Below are 18,726 nucleotides of genomic sequence, written 5' to 3'. Positions count from 1 at the left end.
GGAGCTTGGTGCACTGCAGTCCATGGGGTCTCAAAAGAGCTAGACACAATTTAGTGACTAAACAACAACTCTTTTCATAAAATAAGGAATAGATGAGTTTGTCCAACAGGCCAGATATCCTGGAGCCATAATGAGTTCCCACCAATAGGATTACCTGGGAGATGAGACCTGAGCATTGAGAGTCGTATGTGAAGTAGACTTTTGGGGAACAAAGCACTGAGGGGACATCAGCCAGATGATGAAGAGGACAGGTTTTCATCAGAGGCTTCAGAAGTTTCAGCATGTATTTCTCTACTGAATGTACTTTAAAAGGTCAGAGGAAGATAAAAATAAAATCTTGCTTTGATTATAACCTACTGGTCATGTTGGATCAATATATCAGTCACATTTATTCCCCTAAGTGTCAGACATAGTGCCTGACTCATCCTAGACATTTGACAAATGCCAAACTGAGCTGACTGATTTTGGCACATACTCTTCTATGAATCAAAACATGTCCATGAGGCAGCCCAAATGGATGGCAGCCCATATTTTTATTTCAAGGTTATGTCTATTTAAATTACACTTGGGGAAGATTTTATGGAAACAATTAAAATCACCTTCTAAATACAAATATAGATTTAGATATCAGCTCTTATTTATTATGCGTAAATATAGTCAAGCTCTAGAGATTTACTCCTATTGAAAATTCTATAAACCCCAAACATCTTGTGGTCTGGTTTTTGACAATGTTACAAAGAATTATGAATCCAATAGAAAAGTTTAACTGAAACCAATGGACATGTAGGAAAGTATCCAAAGGTATTACATGGAATCTGCACAGAAAACAACTTCAAAAAAATCTTCTTCCTCAACTTCTGTCCTTACTAGCTCCCCAAACTTTTCCCTTCTCAAAAATTTCACCAGATTTTCTCTGAAATCCACTCCCTTGTCTCTTCTTCCTCATAGCCTCAAGTCCACTCTCAGCTGCAAATCCACCCTTCTCTTCCCTTTCTCTTGTACCATTTCCAGACTTCTCTGCATGGTTTACTCCACTGAATTCATAATCAGGAGTGGTTGGGTGAGCAGGCTTCGCAGAAAACACCAAGATTTTCCTGAGGAGTTGTGGGGAGAAAAAAGAGGCTGTGAACTTCATTTTCCTCTAAAAGAGAGACTTGCCAAAGGGCAGCATGAGAAGCAATAAACTATAATGGAGAAGAATCTGAAATATATATATGACTGAATCACTTTGCTGTATGCCAGAAACTAACACACTGTAAATCAACTATACTTCAATCAGCAAAAATGAACACCAAAGAAAACCTGGTCTCTGCTTTACTACCTCTGGGACTTTCTCCACCTCATAGTAGCTCATCGTTAGCTTGATTATGAAGTGAAAACTTACAAGAGATGTATTGCTTTTGTTTTTGTTCCTGATTAAAATGTATAATACATTTTATCTCATTCGTCATTGATGTGAAAGTGTTAAGTCCCTCAGTCACGTCTGACTCTTTGTGACCCCATGTACTGTGGCCCATCAGGCTCCTCTGTCCATGGGATTCTCCAGGCAAGAACACTGGAGTGGGTTGCCATTCCCTTCTCCAGGGGATCTTCCCAACCCGGAGGTTGAGCCCAGGTCTCCTGCTTTGCAGGCAGATTCGTTACCATCTGAGCTACCAGGCAGGTCCCTTAGTCATTGATACATGGATGCAAGTGAGTGTTATTAGTTACTTTACTGGGAGTAGGCTTGGATGGTAAATTAAGAAGGAAGAGACTAAGCCATAAGAAAGAAAACCTCAATGATGAGGAAAAGTGGAAACGTTAGATACGAAATTTGCTATTTTCCTTTTCAAAACGTTGGCAGGGTTAGTTCTGGTCCTGGAAAAAGGCTTATGTAAAAATTCTTATTTTGGGGAGTCCGGTTGTCTGGTAGGAGTGTGAATTGGAGCAAACCTTAGGGTAGGGCTGGGGCTTCCCTTGTGGCTCAGCTGGTAAAGAACCCACCTGCAGTGTGGGAGACCTGGGTTCCATCCCTGGGTTGGGAAGATCCGCTGGAGAAGGGAAAGGCTACCCACTCCAGTATTCTGGCCTGGGGAATTCCATGGACTGTATAGTCAGTCCATGGGCTGCAAAGAGTCGGACATGACTGAGCGACTTTCACTTCACTCAGGGTGGGGACAGAAGGACAGTTTGGCCATGTGTACCATAATGCTTCTGTGTGCACAGTGAGTCTTGATCCAGGGATTCTACTTCTAGGAGTCTACACTAAAGAACCAGCAGAATGCATTTCTAAGGTCATTAACTATAGCGTTGATTAAAATTAAGATAGTAGTTGTGGGCAAATAACTGAAAGCACCTACATGTCCGAGATGGAGAAGGCAATGGCACCCCACTCCAGTACTCTTGCCTGGAGAATCCCATGGATGGAGGAGCCTGGTAGGCTACAGTCCATGGGGTCGCAAAGGGTTGGAGACAACTGAACGACTTCACTTTCATTTTTCACTTTCATGCATTGACTTCACTTTCATTTTTCAATTTCATGAATTGGAGAAGGAAATGGCAAGCCACTCCAGGGTTCTCGCCTGGAGAATCCCAGGGAAAAGGGAGCCTGGTGGGCTGCCGTCTATGGGGTCGCACAGAGTCGGACACGACTGAAGTGACTTTGCAGCAGCAGCACATGTCCGAGAATCGGGAACTGAGTAAATTAAGGTTCATCCCTAGAGGCGATGCTATGTAGTTGTAAAGAAATATTTATGTGAGAAATGGTCGCAAAATTGGTAAGCAGAAAGTAGCTTCTAAAAATAATATGTACTGTATGCTACCATTTATTAAATCTAAATATGGAGAAAAAAGGCTGAAAGGATATGTTAAAGGTGGTTATCTCCAGTTTCAGGATGGTATAGATTTAGATATTTATTCTTTTGGGCTTTTCTGTATTTTCCAAATTCTACCCACTGTCCCCATATTACTTTTGTAAAACAAATAAGAAGAACATATTTTAAAAAAAGAAAACATTGCTCTATTTTCTCTAGGTTTGAACTCTCTTTGAGACAATGTATGAACAGGCATCTTTCAATGAGATGCTCCCACAAAGTTGTTCACTTACGACAATTTCCTGGATCAATGGTTTGTACTTATCATAGAACTCCCACGGGAAAAGCCAGACCCCAGTGAACGCATGCTAGAAGTTACCCATAACTGGTTTTTCTTCCTTTAAGTTAGCATGCATGTTTTTCTTTTTTTTTTTTTTATTAGTTGGAGGCTAATTACTTCACAACATTTCAGTGGGTTTTGTCATACATTGATATGAATCAGCCATAGATTTACACTTATTCCCCTTCCCGATCCCCCCTCCCACCTCCCTCTTCACCCGACTCCTCTGGGTCTTCCCAGTGCACCAGGCCCGAGCACTTGTCTCATGCATCCCACCTGGGCTGGTGATCTGTTTCACCATAGATAGTATACATGCTGTTCTTTTGAAACATCCCACCCTCACATTCTCCCACAGAGTTCAAAAGTCTGTTCTGTATTTCTGTGTCTCTTTTTCTGTTTTGAGCATGCATGTTTTTCATAGCTCAGTAGGTGATTTATAAGATGCCTGAGGTGATGGAGACCAGACTCAGTTTGGGGGCCCAGGTGAACAGCACCAGGAGCCCCAGTAAACAGCATTCCTTCACATTTGGACGCCTTTGGGGAATGCTGATGAAAGCCACCATCCTGGGCTTCACTGCTTGACAGTTTACCTGTATTAAACAGATTATCTCACAGACCCCACACTTTCTGCCTCAGGTAATTAGCATTTACAAACAGATAACACGTTAAGAATAAATGGAATATGCTGGGATCACTCTTGGTGAAAATGCTTATTTGCTGCATGTATAAAAGTTGAGCAACTAGAGAGTAGCCGCCGCTTGCCACAACCAGAGAAAAGCCAACGTAGCAATAAACACACAGCACAACCAAAAAATAAATAAATAAAAATTTTTAAAAAGGTGTATGGGTCTTGGTTTTTTTTAAAGGTTATCTTCCTCCAATGAGCAAGGCAGTTTCTCTATGAAAGATGTAGACATGTCAGGTAATGCAAGAGAGCTGTGTGTTGCCTTCACTGTCACTGTCGTGACCATCTTTTGTACCTTATCGCCTTTGATCCTCAAGGTGCTTCTGGGAGGCCTATTTATTGTCCTTAATAAAAATGAAGTGACTGGCATAGGACCACACAGGATAAATTTGGAAAGGAAGGTCAAGTCAGGCTCCCCTGGTTCTAAATCCATCTTTTCTTTTCCCATCTACCGTACATCTGAAGAGAAATAACAACACTCCACCCCTTCCGTTCTCCTCTGCTCTCAGAGCTCTCACAGCAGACATTACAAAGATTATTTGACTTTGACAGATAGATGACAAACGAGATGTGAGGATCTGAAAGATGGTGTGGCCCATTCAAAGCTTATCTGTGTTTGCTGTTTCAGTCAGCTGAAGTTAAAGGCTTTTCATGACAAATCAAATAACCTTGTTCTATCCTTTCTTGGTAATAGCATACTTATAGCAATGCCCTTGAGAGGCTAATGATTTCTCCCGTAAGTATGCTCCCTCTGGGCAGTGCCTTCCACTCTAGGGTACTAAACTGTTAGGGTCGCATTTAATGTCATTTAAATGCCACCATGGGGACTTCCTTGGTGGTCCAGTGGCTAAGACTCCTTATTCCCAACGCAGGGGGCTCAGGTTCAATCCCTGGTCAGGGAACTAGGTCCCAAATGATCTCACATGCTACAGCGATGATCAAAGATCCCATGTGCTGCAACTAAGACCCAGCACAGTCCAATAAATAAAATAAACATTAAAAAATAAATCTCACTATGCTACAATTAAGAACTTTAAATAAACTGTGGGCTCTCACAGGGAAGTGACGCCCTACCTTTCAACTCTCACCTTCCAATTCCCTGGAGTATCAGATGGGCTCTCACAGGGAAGTGACGCCCTACCTTTCAACTCTCACCTTCCAATTCCCTGGAGTATCAGATAATTTCTATCCACACCTAACATTCTGCTGGATGACTGGAAGGACCAAAATGCCATCACTCCTCAGAGAGTCAGTCATACTGATGTCCACTGGTAGTGTGTGAATGATGGACAGGTCTATTAAAGGCTCTCTCCTGGGAAGAATTCCAGACATTGGGACAGTGGGGGGTAGGTAGGGATTAGAGACCCTGAGGATTTAGTCCTGACTAAGCCATCATTTGCTACTTGAATCTACCCCAGCCGACAATTCCAGACTCTGTCTTGGACATTTGGCTCTGGTGCCCGGAGAACAAGAGAGTCAAAGCTGGCCACATGCCCACGTTCTTTACAGAGCACGTGTGAGGCACTCCCCCCAGGGACCATAGCCAGGTCAGAGCATCCTCCCTACAAACAGATCAGCTTAACTCACCTCCTAGTTGTAAGCAAATTAGATGATCACTTATGAACTGGGATGATAATAACATCCTAAAAAGATGAACTAATTATTATAATGAGAGAGCTGTCAAAATAATACCCATGTTTATTTAGTATCTGTCATTTCAAGAATATGGGGCGAGCCAGTGCTGTCACTTCATGAATCCTCCCTACATGTTTATGAGGGAGAAAAAAAGTAGAGGTCATTCAGGAAGAATCCCTGTAGAAGGAGGAGGGCTGAAAATGTGATGGTTTTGGATCTCAAGATGGATGGGCAGTCCCAGAAAGGAAAATGCCCACCTGCTCTTTTCCTCCTGAGCATTTATTTGCTCAGCCCTCCATGCTCCCCTGGGCTCCCTCATTTATGTACATTTTTCTGTATAAGACTTCTGTTCTTTTGTAATTACTCCAGGCCCTAGTTTCCCAAAGCATGTCCTGGTGTATATTAATATCATTTTTAAAAGGATTATTTTATAGGACTTTTCAAAAGCCCTTATTTTTGGTTATTGTTTGTGTTTTTATATTTTGGCAGCAAGGCAGACACCTGGGCCCCCTGCAGTGGAAGAAGGGAGTCTTAACCACTGGACCACCAGGGAAATCCCTCTAAAGCTCTTAATATGCTAATATGCATGGTGAATGTCCCAGAGGAGTATGTATGTGTGTATGTATTAGGTTGAACTATTTGAAATCCCTCTTTCAGAGGTCAAGAACGAGTGAACACTGGCAATTTCATGTAGCCCAACCTAAGAGTATTCAGCACTTCCGATCTTCTTTGACTACAGAACTCTTGTGGGGAAATTTTTGCAATATCGTTGTCCTCAGAACTCCCTTTGGGAGCCACTGTTTTAAGTACTTAATATAGAGAGTGTTAGGTGCTTGAATGGTGTGTGTTGCTTGGACCCCAATATGCTCACGTGTAACAGGATAATGGATTGAGCAGAATGGGAAGCAAGCAGATGTGGGAATCCCGCCAGGCCTTGGGGTTGAGTTTCTGGGAAGGTGGCCCAGTATGGCACTTCCCAACCCAATAAACATGCAGAAATGCACATTACTGTGTAGAGTCACAACCGCTGCGGTATTAAGGTGTAAGGATTTTTTTAAACTGTAAAAGTGCTTTAAAACATTTAGCTTTAATACATAAAGGCTCAATGGAAGAAGCAGAATATGAAAGGGTACACACTGTATTACTATGTAAAAATGATTTACGGTTGGACTTACAAAGGGCAAGAACAAAAAAAGAAAACAGTCATTTATAGTGATAGAACTATGGATGATCTTTTGTTTCCTTTTTAAAAAAAAATCCTCAAGTGTTATTCTACTGTTTCACAGGAAAAAAAAACAAAAAACAAAACCAGCCAAACAAAAATTATACCAGCTACTCCTTAGGCTTTGAGTTGACACCAGAATGTCTTCTGAGAAAGTCCCAACACACCCCATCTCCATTCTTTCCACCTCTCCATTCTTTCCAGATGGGAAGGTGGTATCAAGGAGATGATGACCTTCCAGCCAGAACTTTAGTCAATCATGTCCCACTGGCTCCATCACTTACCTTAACAGCCCTTCTGCCTCCACATCCAGACCAAGAACCAGCCCGCCCACACAGATCCCCAAGTTGACAAGCATTCTAATACCCAATGGCTATTTTCTAACGTCTGCGTTTAAATTGTTTTTGACAGGATCCTATTAGCAACACTCTTTATAAATGATGATGAGCTTTCTCAGCAGGGCCTCAAAACCCTGTTGAATCCCCAGGTTTCAAAAATATGGTACATTTATAGTGAGAAAGGAAAATAGCAGAAAACATTCCTACCATAAGCATACAGTTATAGCTACAGCATGGAGTGCATGGATTTTGCGGGCTAACTGAGAATCTAGCTTGCATTTTTGAGCTGTGTCCATGGGACAATGTCTTTCCAGTCTAGCTTAGGATGCTGCCCTAACAGCCCCTCAGCTACTTGTTGGTAAGAGGGTAAGTTTGTTCCTGAGGGTTTTCGCCACAGCTCAGTTGTAAAGAATTCACCTGTGATGCAGGAGACATGGGTTTGATCCCTGGATCAGGAAGAGCCCCTGGAGAAGGAAATGGTAACGTGCTCCAGTATTCTTGCCTGAGAAATCCCATGGACAGAGGAGCCTGGCAGGCTATGTATAGTCCATAGGGTCACAAAGAGTCAGACAGAGCTGAGTGACTGAGCAAGCACACATGCAGTTGTTGGTGCCAAGGAACTCCTCTGTCCAGGTCTTCAGGCAGTGCCTGGCCTGCAGGAGAGACTTCCGGGGCATCCCCAGGGCTTGGCAGGGAACACTTCTAAGTAAGGGACATTCAGAAGTCCTGCTTCCTCTCCATGCCCCACTCCCAGATCAGCCTCATTCCTAGACTCTAGGCAAGTAGCCATATGCAAGCCACCCCCAGCACCCCCTGGATGCCATCCTAGAGGATACGGTATGAGTAATTGCCAGGAGGCAGAGCCCCTCCACAGGGAAGTGTCCGCAGAGCAGGGCCCACATCAAAGGTGGCTGTGGCAGGGGCTTCAAACTTGGATAGCTCTTGCTGAATTGCCATGACCATATATTAAGGTCTTTGGACAAAGACCCCCTGACCTAAGACCATCAGAATAACATCACAACTTTCCCATCAACTGACTTCTCTCTTAGCTGTGAAGAGAATCACAAAGACTTGGATCTTCATCAAAAAAGTGGAGACAGAGGAAGAGGATAGGATGCTGCTTCCCTGGACATGTCAACATCTTGACTGGAATAATTCCTCTTTCACATGTATCCTGCCAATGGGCTTCCCACCAGGACCTGTCTGGAAACCTAACCTCAGGCTTCAAGGCTTCCAGTCCAGGCTCCTCTGGGGTCTGAAAGAAGCTCCCTCCCACAGGGCACTTGCTAGTACACAACTTAACCTTCCCTCGTCTCATAGGACTTTATCCTGACCCTGAAGTTCTAAAGGGCAATTGTCCCCACAATTTTATATTCTGTTCCTGTACCCCGAGGCTTTTTGGCAAAGAGTACAGTCAATCATCAAATGCATAAAATGAGTGAAAGTCTTCCCCCTTATTCCAGAGGTGGGTTCCCTGTAGGCAGAGCGTGGTGGTTTTGAGTTGTGTGGACAGCAGAGGAGAGCAACTACCACCAGGCCAGGCATAGAGAAGCAGAGGACAGCCCTAGGAGGTGGGACCGGTGTCATGGGGCGAGAGGGAGAGGGTAGCGTTATGGAACGAAGTATTTCAAGAAGGAGGTCGTGAGACATTGTGTGTTGAATACTGATGTGGAGACAAGATCAGATCAGAGAAGCTGACATTAGATTTGGCAATGTGGAGATCACTAGAGACACTGACAGTAGCAATGTCTCAGCACAGTGGGGACAAAACCCCAATGGAGTAAGTTGAGGAGAGAATAGTAATAGAACCCATGGTTTACATTCTCTGCCAAGTGCTTTATAGGCATCAACTCAGAAATTTCTCACAATCTTACACTGTAGATTCTAATGTCATGCCCATTTTACAAGGGAGTACCTCATGCCCAGGAAAGATAGAGAACCTGCCCAGGGCCACACAGCTGGAAAGTGGTAGAGCTGGAATTGCACCCTAGCCTCCCTGTCCAGGGTCCAGTCTGTACTGGGAGCCACCCCCTCACGTGCAAATCATAAGATCACTAGCTTTGAGCATCTTTCAACAAGTTTGCTGTGAGGGAAAAGAGAGGGGGTGGGAGCTGGAAAGGTCATAGGGCTGACTCTCAGGACTTTCCTTTTAAGCTAGAAACACAGATGTGCAGGTGGCATGCTGACACAGACACTGGAGGAACAGAGGAGGAGTGAGGATGCTGGCCAGACAAGTAGAGAGGAGACAGATCCAGGCAGCAGGGGCCTTGCCCTTTGCTCGGAGCTGGGCTTGTCCTCTGGTACCAGGAGGGGAGGAAGAGAAAAAGGGTGCAGATGAGTGTGGCAGGCAGCTGTGGAAGAGAAAAGATGGAGGAGTCAGAAGTCTGAGGATTCCCATTTTCTTGGTAAACGATAAAGTAAGATCATCATCTGAGACTGGGATGGAGGGCGGGGTGGAGGAGGCTTGCAGGAGGCCTGAGGGGAGGAGAGAGGTTTGAAATGGCCTTTTGGGAGGTGAGGAGAGAGGAGAACGCAATGAAGAGCCAAGACAGGAAGCAAAAAGAGACAATTCAATACCCTGGCACTTTATGGATGCTCTGTTTCTCCACTCTTTCATGCTTTTTCTTCTATGAAATTTCTCATTCTAAATCTGCAGAGAAAGAAAGAGAGGAAACTGCCAGCCCTTTCTCCCATTACTGCTGTGCTGGGAGTGGTAGGAATACATTTGAAAGTGATGTGATAGTAAATCTGAAACACTCCAGGCAGAGGCTTGGGAACTGAGGAAAGCCAACATAAAGAGAGATACAAGCTGGCTTTCTTACCTGCAGCACCCCGCCCCTGTCAAGAAACCATACTGACTGTGGAGAGAGAGTGCCCACCCCCGGCAGCCAAGTGCTTTCCCGAATCTTTCCCAAATCTCACGGAACAAGGATTAAGAAGGTGTTTCAAGTCCACTGAAATCCCAGAAGAATCTGGACACAGAGGACCCTTAGGCTGAGCTGCTACTTTAGGACTGGTTATTTCTCTGCCTCCCTCTGAGTCACTTTGTTATTCTGCAAAAACAATAAGAGGGGATCACTGAATATGGGTGTCTAACACATATAGCACTCACTACTAACTATGAGCAAGGTGCTGCTCTGAACTCTTTTCATGTATCAACTCATTTAGTCTTCACAACAGCTGTGAGGCTGATACTATTATTAACTCCAATTTACTGAGGGAGTGAAGATACAGAGAGGTTAAGTAACTTACTTAGGGTCACTCAGCTAGAGGAAAGCTGGAATATGAACACAGGTGAGACTAACTCTAGCACCAACATTATTTCCACTTCTTCCTATGTCAAAGGTAATTATGGGTGAAGCTTTGGTCTCTTAGATCCTTGATGTTTGGGTAGATTGTGGTCAGTTGGAATCAGTTTTTAGCTAGGGTCATGGGGCAATATGGAATCATTGAAAGAGCATCATTCTACCCATTTTTAACTGCACAACCTTTAAGCAAAGTTGCCAGTTTATTTTTATTATCCCAGCAATAAAATGAGGGGGTGTACTGACTTTCTAAATTTTCAGGCTCTGAAAGGATGTAATTTTTACTGAGTTTCAATCGCTTCTTACTCCTGCACTTGCTCATCTAGAGTAGCCACCTGGAAGAACACAGACCCAGGGGTGATAAATCACAGGCCCCAGGCTATTCTGGGCTCAGCACCCTCCTTGGCTGGTTGAGAACTCTAGTGCCCTGGTGGTCTCTGGTCTCTGAGGAGTTGTGCGGGTGATGAGCTGAGTTCTGCTTCTAGTGGCAGGAGATGAGGCAGAACTGATTACAAAGGTAATTGTCTAATCAAAGTCAGTATAGAGGTCTAGGTAGGAACTTGTTGGTTCTGCCATTGGCTGACCAGGGGGACATTGTACAGTCATCTTGATTCAACATTTGCACCTATGAAATGGAGATAATTATGAGTATGGGGTGGTTTAGTTAATTAACCATTATCTGGTGCTTGCTCATAGCTCTGGAGTTCCAGTGGCCCAGTGAAGGCTGTGCCTCAATCCCTGATTAGTGCCTCATGGGAAGACTTAGATACTGAACTTGTATATACAAGGGCCTTCCAGACTCATCTCAACCACCTTAATGCTTGATACTGGCAGAGTCAGACAGTTATTCTAAACCCTGGCCCTCCTCAGGTTTGCAGAAGAATCATCTCATAGACAACAGAAGTAGGGTGGACTCTTTTTTCCAAACAAGAAGCTGAAAAACTCTGAATATTCCCAGAGTGTTGCTAGAGTGACCTGTCTTTAAGAAACGCCAGTAGCAACTTATCCAAAGTATACTAGAATGCATATGTCATAGCCATGTGTCAGCACTATAGAGGGATTTGCAGATAAAGACTCTAACAAATAGCTCTTGGGATGTGCCAGGTACAGAACTGTCACATGTCATTCACACAACTCTAGGAGTTAGATTCTATTATCAGCCCATTTCATAGGTAGGTAAATTGAGGTCCACAGACCTCAAGGTGGGACACAGATTTGAACCCAGGCTGTGTGATTCCAGAGCCTAGAGGGATAGCCGTGGAGCTACACTGCCTCCCTACAACAAGAGACAAGACAAAGGCCAGGCCCTTGAGAAGCCAACCCCACAGAGGGAAGGAAATGGGCACAGGAACAGACATCTATTAACACGGCCGACCACGAACATATAAGGAAGAATTAATTGCAACTAGAAAGGCCGGGGAAAGCAAACTCTGGAAGATGGTGAAGGACAGGGAAGCCTGGCGTGCTGCAGTCCATGGGGTTGCAAAGAGTCGGATACGACTGAGCGACTGAACAGAAACAAGAAAAGTCCAGGAAGACGTCACAGCAGCAGTGGCACTTGAGCTGAATGCTGAGAGAAAGGAGTGGCCTTGTAGCAGGTGGAGAGGGGGCTAGAGCCACGCCATCAGGAGAAAACCTACGCCTGTGCGGGTGGGAACACAGGTACCTCCTGTTTAGATCTTCAAAGTGCAATTTATCTCTTTTTCCAACTCTCTAGTTCAAGAGGATGGGCCCTCAGGGCCCTGAAGTCTCAGGTTTTTTAGGCTCAGAGGATCTGAAACTTGGGCCCATCTTTTCATATCACGATGAGTTTCAAGTGTCATCATGGCCTGTGATGAGATCCTCCCCAGGCCAGGCCTTGGTAAGATTTTCTCAGTAGGCAAACTTGTTATGTTGCCAAGCACTATTTTGTCTGGCCATCAAAGACTGGTATGTCTGAGCCAGCCACCAGCTTGAAAACTTGTGGGCAATGGGGAACCAAGCTTTTGGAACAAAGTTCCCTGAGCCTGCTTGTTCTAGCCTCCCTCATTCTCTGTTTCTTCCACCTTCCTCTGGGAGAAAGACATGTCTTTGCCATGTCCTCCTTCCTTTGACTTGTCTTCATCAATCCCATTGAGGCTGGTGACTTTCCCCAGTCTTAAATGCTTCAAAGAGCTCTCTTCAGATAGAAGAGACAGAATGGAATAGATGACGATTCCCAGGGAGAAGAAAGGAAGGAAGAGAGGGTGGGAGGAAGAAGAGAGGAAGGGATGGGGGAGGGGAGCAAAGAAGGAGAGCAGAGTGACAATTTGAAATCCATGCCAACTGGGCCTCACTTGGACTTCAGCTTGTGTCTCTGCTTTCTGGAAGGAGAGCAATCAGATGCAACAGCTATGTGATCTTCTCCGTTCACTGCTCATGCTCAAGGCACCCACAAAACTAGACTCAAAGGGTCCCTGCCTCTTTCTGGTCTCATTTGGACTCAGGAGCTACTTGGCAGTATGCCCCCCTCATTTTCTGTGCAAAGCCACATGAGTTCTGCTAAATGCTACATAGGCCATATTCTCTGCTGGATTGGATCTCCTGACCAGCACCAGGCCTGTGTGACACCCCCACCAGCCCTGGGTGCTCCATGAAACTGCTCTGTTGACATCCACGAGACCCCTCAATCCTGGTCTTTATCCTGCCTCTCCCACCATTTGCTCCCAGCTCTTTCTGACTCACCTTCCTCTGCCCTCCCTTAAACATGGGTGTTCTTCAGCTTCCCATGCCAAGCCCCTGGCTCCTATCCTTCTATGGGCTCTCCTTAGAAGACATTCCAGGTGACTACTCCCTGCCTCCTACTTCTGAATCTCACACTGACATCTCCAGCCCTGGCTTCTCCCAGTTTCAGCCTCAAGGCTTCCACTGTCCTCTGAGCACCACCGCCTAGAGGTGATCATCACCACCTAAGGTTCCCAGGGGAACCCTGAATTGAACACATGCCAAAGTTAACTATTTCTCATCCTTGTCTCTGTTTCCCACCTCACTGTACCTAATCCAGGAACACGGGGGTCACTCCAGGCTCCAACCTTCGCATCCATTCCTATTCTCTACCACCCTCCATTCATTTACCAAATACCACCAATTTTAAGTCCAAATGTATCTTGAATAGGTTTCCTTTCTCTGGACCTCAGTTATCATTCTCAATTTCAGGTCCTTATCTTCCTTACCTATTTCCCTACCCTTTCCCTGTCCTCATATCCATCCTCTATGCTGCCTCTGGAATAACCTGCCTAAGATGAAAACCACCAGGTTTCCTCTGCTAGAGACCTACGATGGCTCCTCATCACCCACACCAAATTCCCGGCTCTGAGTCTGCTAGAGGAAGGCCCAGCATGACCTGACTCAGCCTCTCCAGCCTCGTCCCAGCACTCCCTGCCTCAAACTTCAGGCTCTGATGATGATACAGAGTAGCTTGTAGCTTTCCAACACCTGACACTGCTTCATGAGCTTTAGTCTATCATCCTATCCTATCCTATCTGACTCTATCCCTTCTGCCTAGAGGGCCCTTCCCATCCTTCTTCACCTGGATCATGCTAATTAATCCTCAACACTTAGCCCAGCCATCACCTGGCTCAGGAATCCTTCCCCAAATTCTTAAGTTAGGGAAGTGCTCCAGTTTTATTTTGCTCTATTGTCTCATGGTTTATCAACAGAAGGTTGGAATTGTCTGTTTGGGAGTCTTTCTTTCCCATTAACCTAAAATCTTGTCAGTGTTTTAACTGCCTTTGACCTAGTGCCTCATGCACTGCTTGGCACATAGTAGGTGTTCTGTTAATACTGTCGACTGAATGTAAGCCCTTCAGAGAAGGGACCACTACTTCTCTACCCATGGATTCCTAAGGGGAGTTCATGCGTGCTCAGTCGTGTCTGACTTTTTGCGACCCCAAGGACTTTAGCCCACCAGGCTCCTCTGTCCATGGAATTTTCCAAGCAAAAATACTGGAGCAGGTTAACATTTCCTACTCCAGGGGATCTTCCTGACTCAGGGACTGAACCCAAACTCCTACATGTCTCTTGCATTGCAGGCAGATTCTTTACTGTTGAGCCACCGGGAAAGACCCTCCATGATCTCTTCAATAAGTGGTGCTGGAAAAACTGGACAGCTACATATCAAAGAATGAAATTAGAACATTCTCTAATAGCATACACAAAAATAAACTTCAAATGGATTAAAGAGCTAAATGTAAGACCAAAGACCAAATACTATACAACTGCTAGAGGAAAATATAGGCAGAACACCTTTCGATACACATTGCAGCAATATTTTCTTTAGATCTCTCTCCTAAAGCAAAGGAAATAAAAGCAGAAGTAAACAAATGGGACCTAAATAAATTAAAAGCTTTTGCATAGCAAAGGAAACCACTGGCAAAATTAAAAGACAGCCTACTGAATTGGAGAAAATATTTGCAAATGATTTGATGGATAAGTGGTTACTATCTAACATATATAAACAGCTCATACAATTCAACATCAAAAAAACAGACAACCCAATTGAAAAATAGGCAGAACCAAACAGACATTTCTCCAAAGAAGATATACAGATGGCCAATAGGCACATAAAAAGATGATTAACATCACTAATTATTAGAGAAATGCAAATCAAAACTACAATGAGGTACCATTTCACACTGGTCAGAATGGCCATTTTTAATAAGTCTACACATAAGAAGTGCTAGAGAGGACGTGGCGAGAAGGGAACCCTCTTACATTGTTGGTGGGAATGTAAATTGGTGAAACCACCATGGAAAACAGTATGGAGGTTCCTCAAGGAATTAAAAATAAAGATGCTGTATGATCCAGCAATCCACTCCTAGGCATATCTGGACAAAACTATAATTCAAAAAGATACATGCACCCCTGTGTTCATAGCAGCACTATTCACAGTAGCTAAGACACGGAAACAACCTGAATGTGCATCTATAGATGAGTGGATAAAGAAGACGTGCTATTGAGATACAATGGAATACTACTCAGCAGTAAAAAAGAATGACAATTTTGCCATATGCAGCAACATGGACAGACTTATAGGACATTATGCTAAGTGAAATAAGTCAGACAGAGAAAAACAAATGCTGTATGATATCACTTCTGTGTGGAACCTAAAAAACTGCAATGAACTAGTGAATAAAACGAAGAGCCAGACTCACAGGTTTCGAGAACAAACTAGTGGTTACCACAGGGAGAGGGTATGGAGGAGGGGAAATAGAGGGGTAGGATATTAAGATGTACGAACTAGTATGTATAAAATAAATAAACCACAAGGATATATTGTACCACACAGAGAATATATGCAATATTTTATAGTAGCTATAAATTGACTATGAGTGTATGTGTGTGTGTATAAGTCGCTCAATCATGTCGGATTCTTTGCAACCCTGTGGACTGTAGCCCTCCAGGCTCCTCTGTCCATGGGATTCTCCAGGCAACAATATTGGAGTGGGTTGCCATTCTTTTCTCCAGGGGATCTTCCTGACCCAGGGACTGAACCTGTATCTCCCACATTGTGGACAGAGTCTTTACCATTTGAGCTACCAGGAAAGCTCATATATAATCTTTAAAAATTGTGAGTCATTATGTTGTGCATCTGTAACATATAATATTGTACATTGATTATACTTTACTTTAAAAAAGCTGAAACAAAATGTTCCTTGGGTGAGGTCTGCTTCCACTGATGACCTTGAAGGGAAAGGGGGAAGAGAATTCTGACCACAGAGCTTCTAAATGTACCGTGGAGGTCAGGCTCAGTGGAACCTGCGCACAGACATTCCATCCCCCTGAGCATGAGTTTTGAAGGTAGTAAGCTCTCTGGTAATTATTTAAGGAAATAATCCACTGGGTCCGCAGAGGATGGCAGATCCTCCCATGAACTCTCCCATACCACCAATCTCAGTAAAGGTGTGAGTATGAATTAAGGAAATTATGGCAAAGAAAGAGGCTTGTTAGGGCAGAGCCTTCCAGACCCTGCTCCCCACCCAGCCTGCCATTGGCCCCCTTCCCAGGGGCCTCTTTGCACAAAGATTCAGCCACCCTGCTGGCTCCTCACTGCTTCTGTAACCACAGAGCATGAAGAACTGCCGAGGCATGCTGGGGTCAACAAGAGGAACCTCTGTGGATTCCAGTGGGTCTCTGAAGGGTGGGATCTGCATTTTGAACACCCATCTCCTGCTAATCCTCCTGCAAAACCAGTCAGGCTGGTTGTAATGTATTATTAGAAAGCCCACACATTCTTCCTGGGAACAACAGACCCACTTGTTGCATGAGGAGTGTCTCAGTGGAACCAAGGAACGAGGGGAAGGGGGCCTTTGGGCAAGGAGTGGAGTCAAGTGTGACACGGGGGACAGAACTTGGGTTTCGGAGTTAGGTAGGGTGGATTCCAACGCTGCCCTGCCCCTTCCAGGCTGTGTGGCCTTGAGAACGAGACGTAACCCCTCTGAGGTGATCATGAACGCTCACAGGCTGTGGTGAGGATTACAGGCAGCCACTGTGAGACACCTAGCCCAGGGCACAGAGAAAGAAGGTGCTGGCAAAAGGCTAGGTCCTCTGACGTAGGTGTTTCTTGGGACATCCTCACTGGGCAGAAAAGTCCAAATGGAAGGGAGCAGGGTGTCCTCGCAGACACAGGAAGGGGAATGCTGCCCAACAGCCATGCAGTCACCGAGTGCCCCCAGCCCCTGACTCAGGACTGGTGGCTTCAGGAGGACACCAGTGAGGGAGCTGATGTTTTGTTTTAAGGAAGAGTTTTCTAGGCTGCCTCTAAGAAGTAACATTCTCTCAGTCTTTTCAGAAACTTCACTGTTAATCTGAGGTTAACCCTTCCTCCCTCCCTGCTTTTCCTTTCACTGGAAAAGACACAAATAACCCTAGAACCAATACCCACCAGTCCTCTTAAACATCATCACAAGTTGTGACCAAAGGTGAATCACCAACCGTTTCAGGAAAACTCTTCCTTCACTTTCCATCTCTTTCCTTCTGGAAAGGTAAGCAACCGCCTGATAGATAAACAGGCAACTAGAGGGAGCTCTGTGAGAGGAGCAGAAGGTAAGAGATGGGGCTTCCTTCATCTCTGGGGAGTTCGGCTCATTCTGTCAATCCTCTTCCTCCATCCTCTCAGCTCTGCTGATGGACCTGCCCTACCGCAGTTTCCAGGGCCACAAGCTCCTCTTGCTGCTGCTTCTTTATGTCCTTCCCCTGTCCCATCCCAGGCCCTAGGGTGGGCTGACTCTGGCCTTCCACAAAGTTTTGTTTTCTCATCATCATCATCATCATCAGAAGCAGCAGGGGTCTCCTCTCCAAGGAACCCCCAGGAAAACTAGGGACCCCACCCCAGAGCTGGGGTGGAGGAGGGGTGAATAACTCAGCAGTACTGGGAAGTCAAACCCACAGAAAAGTCTAAGCATGCTCACCTCCTTCATCCTGGGGGCTTATAGAGGGTTTCCCTGCATCCCAGCCATCATCAGTCATAGATTCCCTCCCACCTCATCGAGCAGCCCCACGCCATCCTACATAGGGCCCCCACAAGAGCCTTAATGTCCCAGCCTGGCACACACACTTCTTGGTCTAGAGCTGTCGTGGCAGGTGCCAGCCCTCCCTCCATGGCAGAAAACCAATCTGACCATGAATGGGGGCTTTGAGTGGCCGGGGTGTGATGTTAAATCTAATTATCTTAAGCTCTTATCTGGCCAGGCTCATGCCAGCCCAATGCTGGATCAGATAAGAGTACCGGTGGGGACCTATGGGATGGCCCAGCAGTCTTCAGCAGCCCCGCAAGACCTCACCGCGGTTCCCTGCACCTGTAAAGACAGAGAAGAGAGCACTACCTCCAGAAGATGACCTGCCCCAGGGAAGCCATGGCGGGGGAAGGGGCCCTTCCTGCAGGGCGCTGGATGCTGGGGTGAGTGGAGCTGCCGCTGCCCTCCTAGTGCCGTGACTCACAGCCGGCTGGGGTGCGCTGTCCTTAAATAGTGGGTTCAGCCGGGAGTGGTCGGTGCTGCCGTGCACAGCTCAGGTATGAGGAAACAGCGCTGCTCTGCAGAAGTGCCTGCAGGCAAGAGGCTGCTCGTCCCAGCTAGGGAGGCCTGGTGCACGCAGAGCCACCTTGCCAAGCCTTGACCCAGGGGAGAGAGTGGGAAGGAAAAGCTTCCCAGGCCCCCTGCTTCACACACATCTCTTCTGACTCTGCAGAGGGAGCACTCCAGAGGGAGAGTGCATCTCTACCCAGGAACAGATAGGAATGGCTCAGAGTGGCAGGTCTCAGGGCGGGAGGCTGGGAGCCCTTCCTGTGTGGCTGATGCTCAGACAGAGGCTGGGTCATCCCTGGTGGGATCTTTCATGGAGGGGGCTCATGCCCAGGGACCTCAGAAGGCTGTGAGCCCAGATGACAAGAAT

General features: G+C 45.7%; 1 protein-coding gene across 1 annotated transcript in view; it reads right to left on the bottom strand.

Moving 5' to 3' along the window:
* The window catches only part of VTCN1 (V-set domain containing T cell activation inhibitor 1), a 64,719-nt gene extending 46,448 nt beyond the window's left edge, over positions 1–18,271 (bottom strand). Inside the window, exon 1 of the mRNA XM_043459729.1 lies at positions 18,159–18,271. Within this exon, the coding sequence (XP_043315664.1) occupies positions 18,159–18,190 (32 nt within the window). The 5' untranslated portion in view covers positions 18,191–18,271. The remainder of the gene's footprint in view (positions 1–18,158) is intronic.
* Positions 18,272–18,726: the final 455 nt, after the last annotated feature.

The sequence above is a fragment of the Cervus canadensis genome, chromosome 2, assembly GCF_019320065.1.
Source record: "Cervus canadensis isolate Bull #8, Minnesota chromosome 2, ASM1932006v1, whole genome shotgun sequence".
Lineage (NCBI taxonomy): Eukaryota > Metazoa > Chordata > Mammalia > Artiodactyla > Cervidae > Cervus > Cervus canadensis.
Note: the sequence above shows the minus strand (reverse complement) of the source record. Positions and strands in the feature narration are given on the sequence as shown.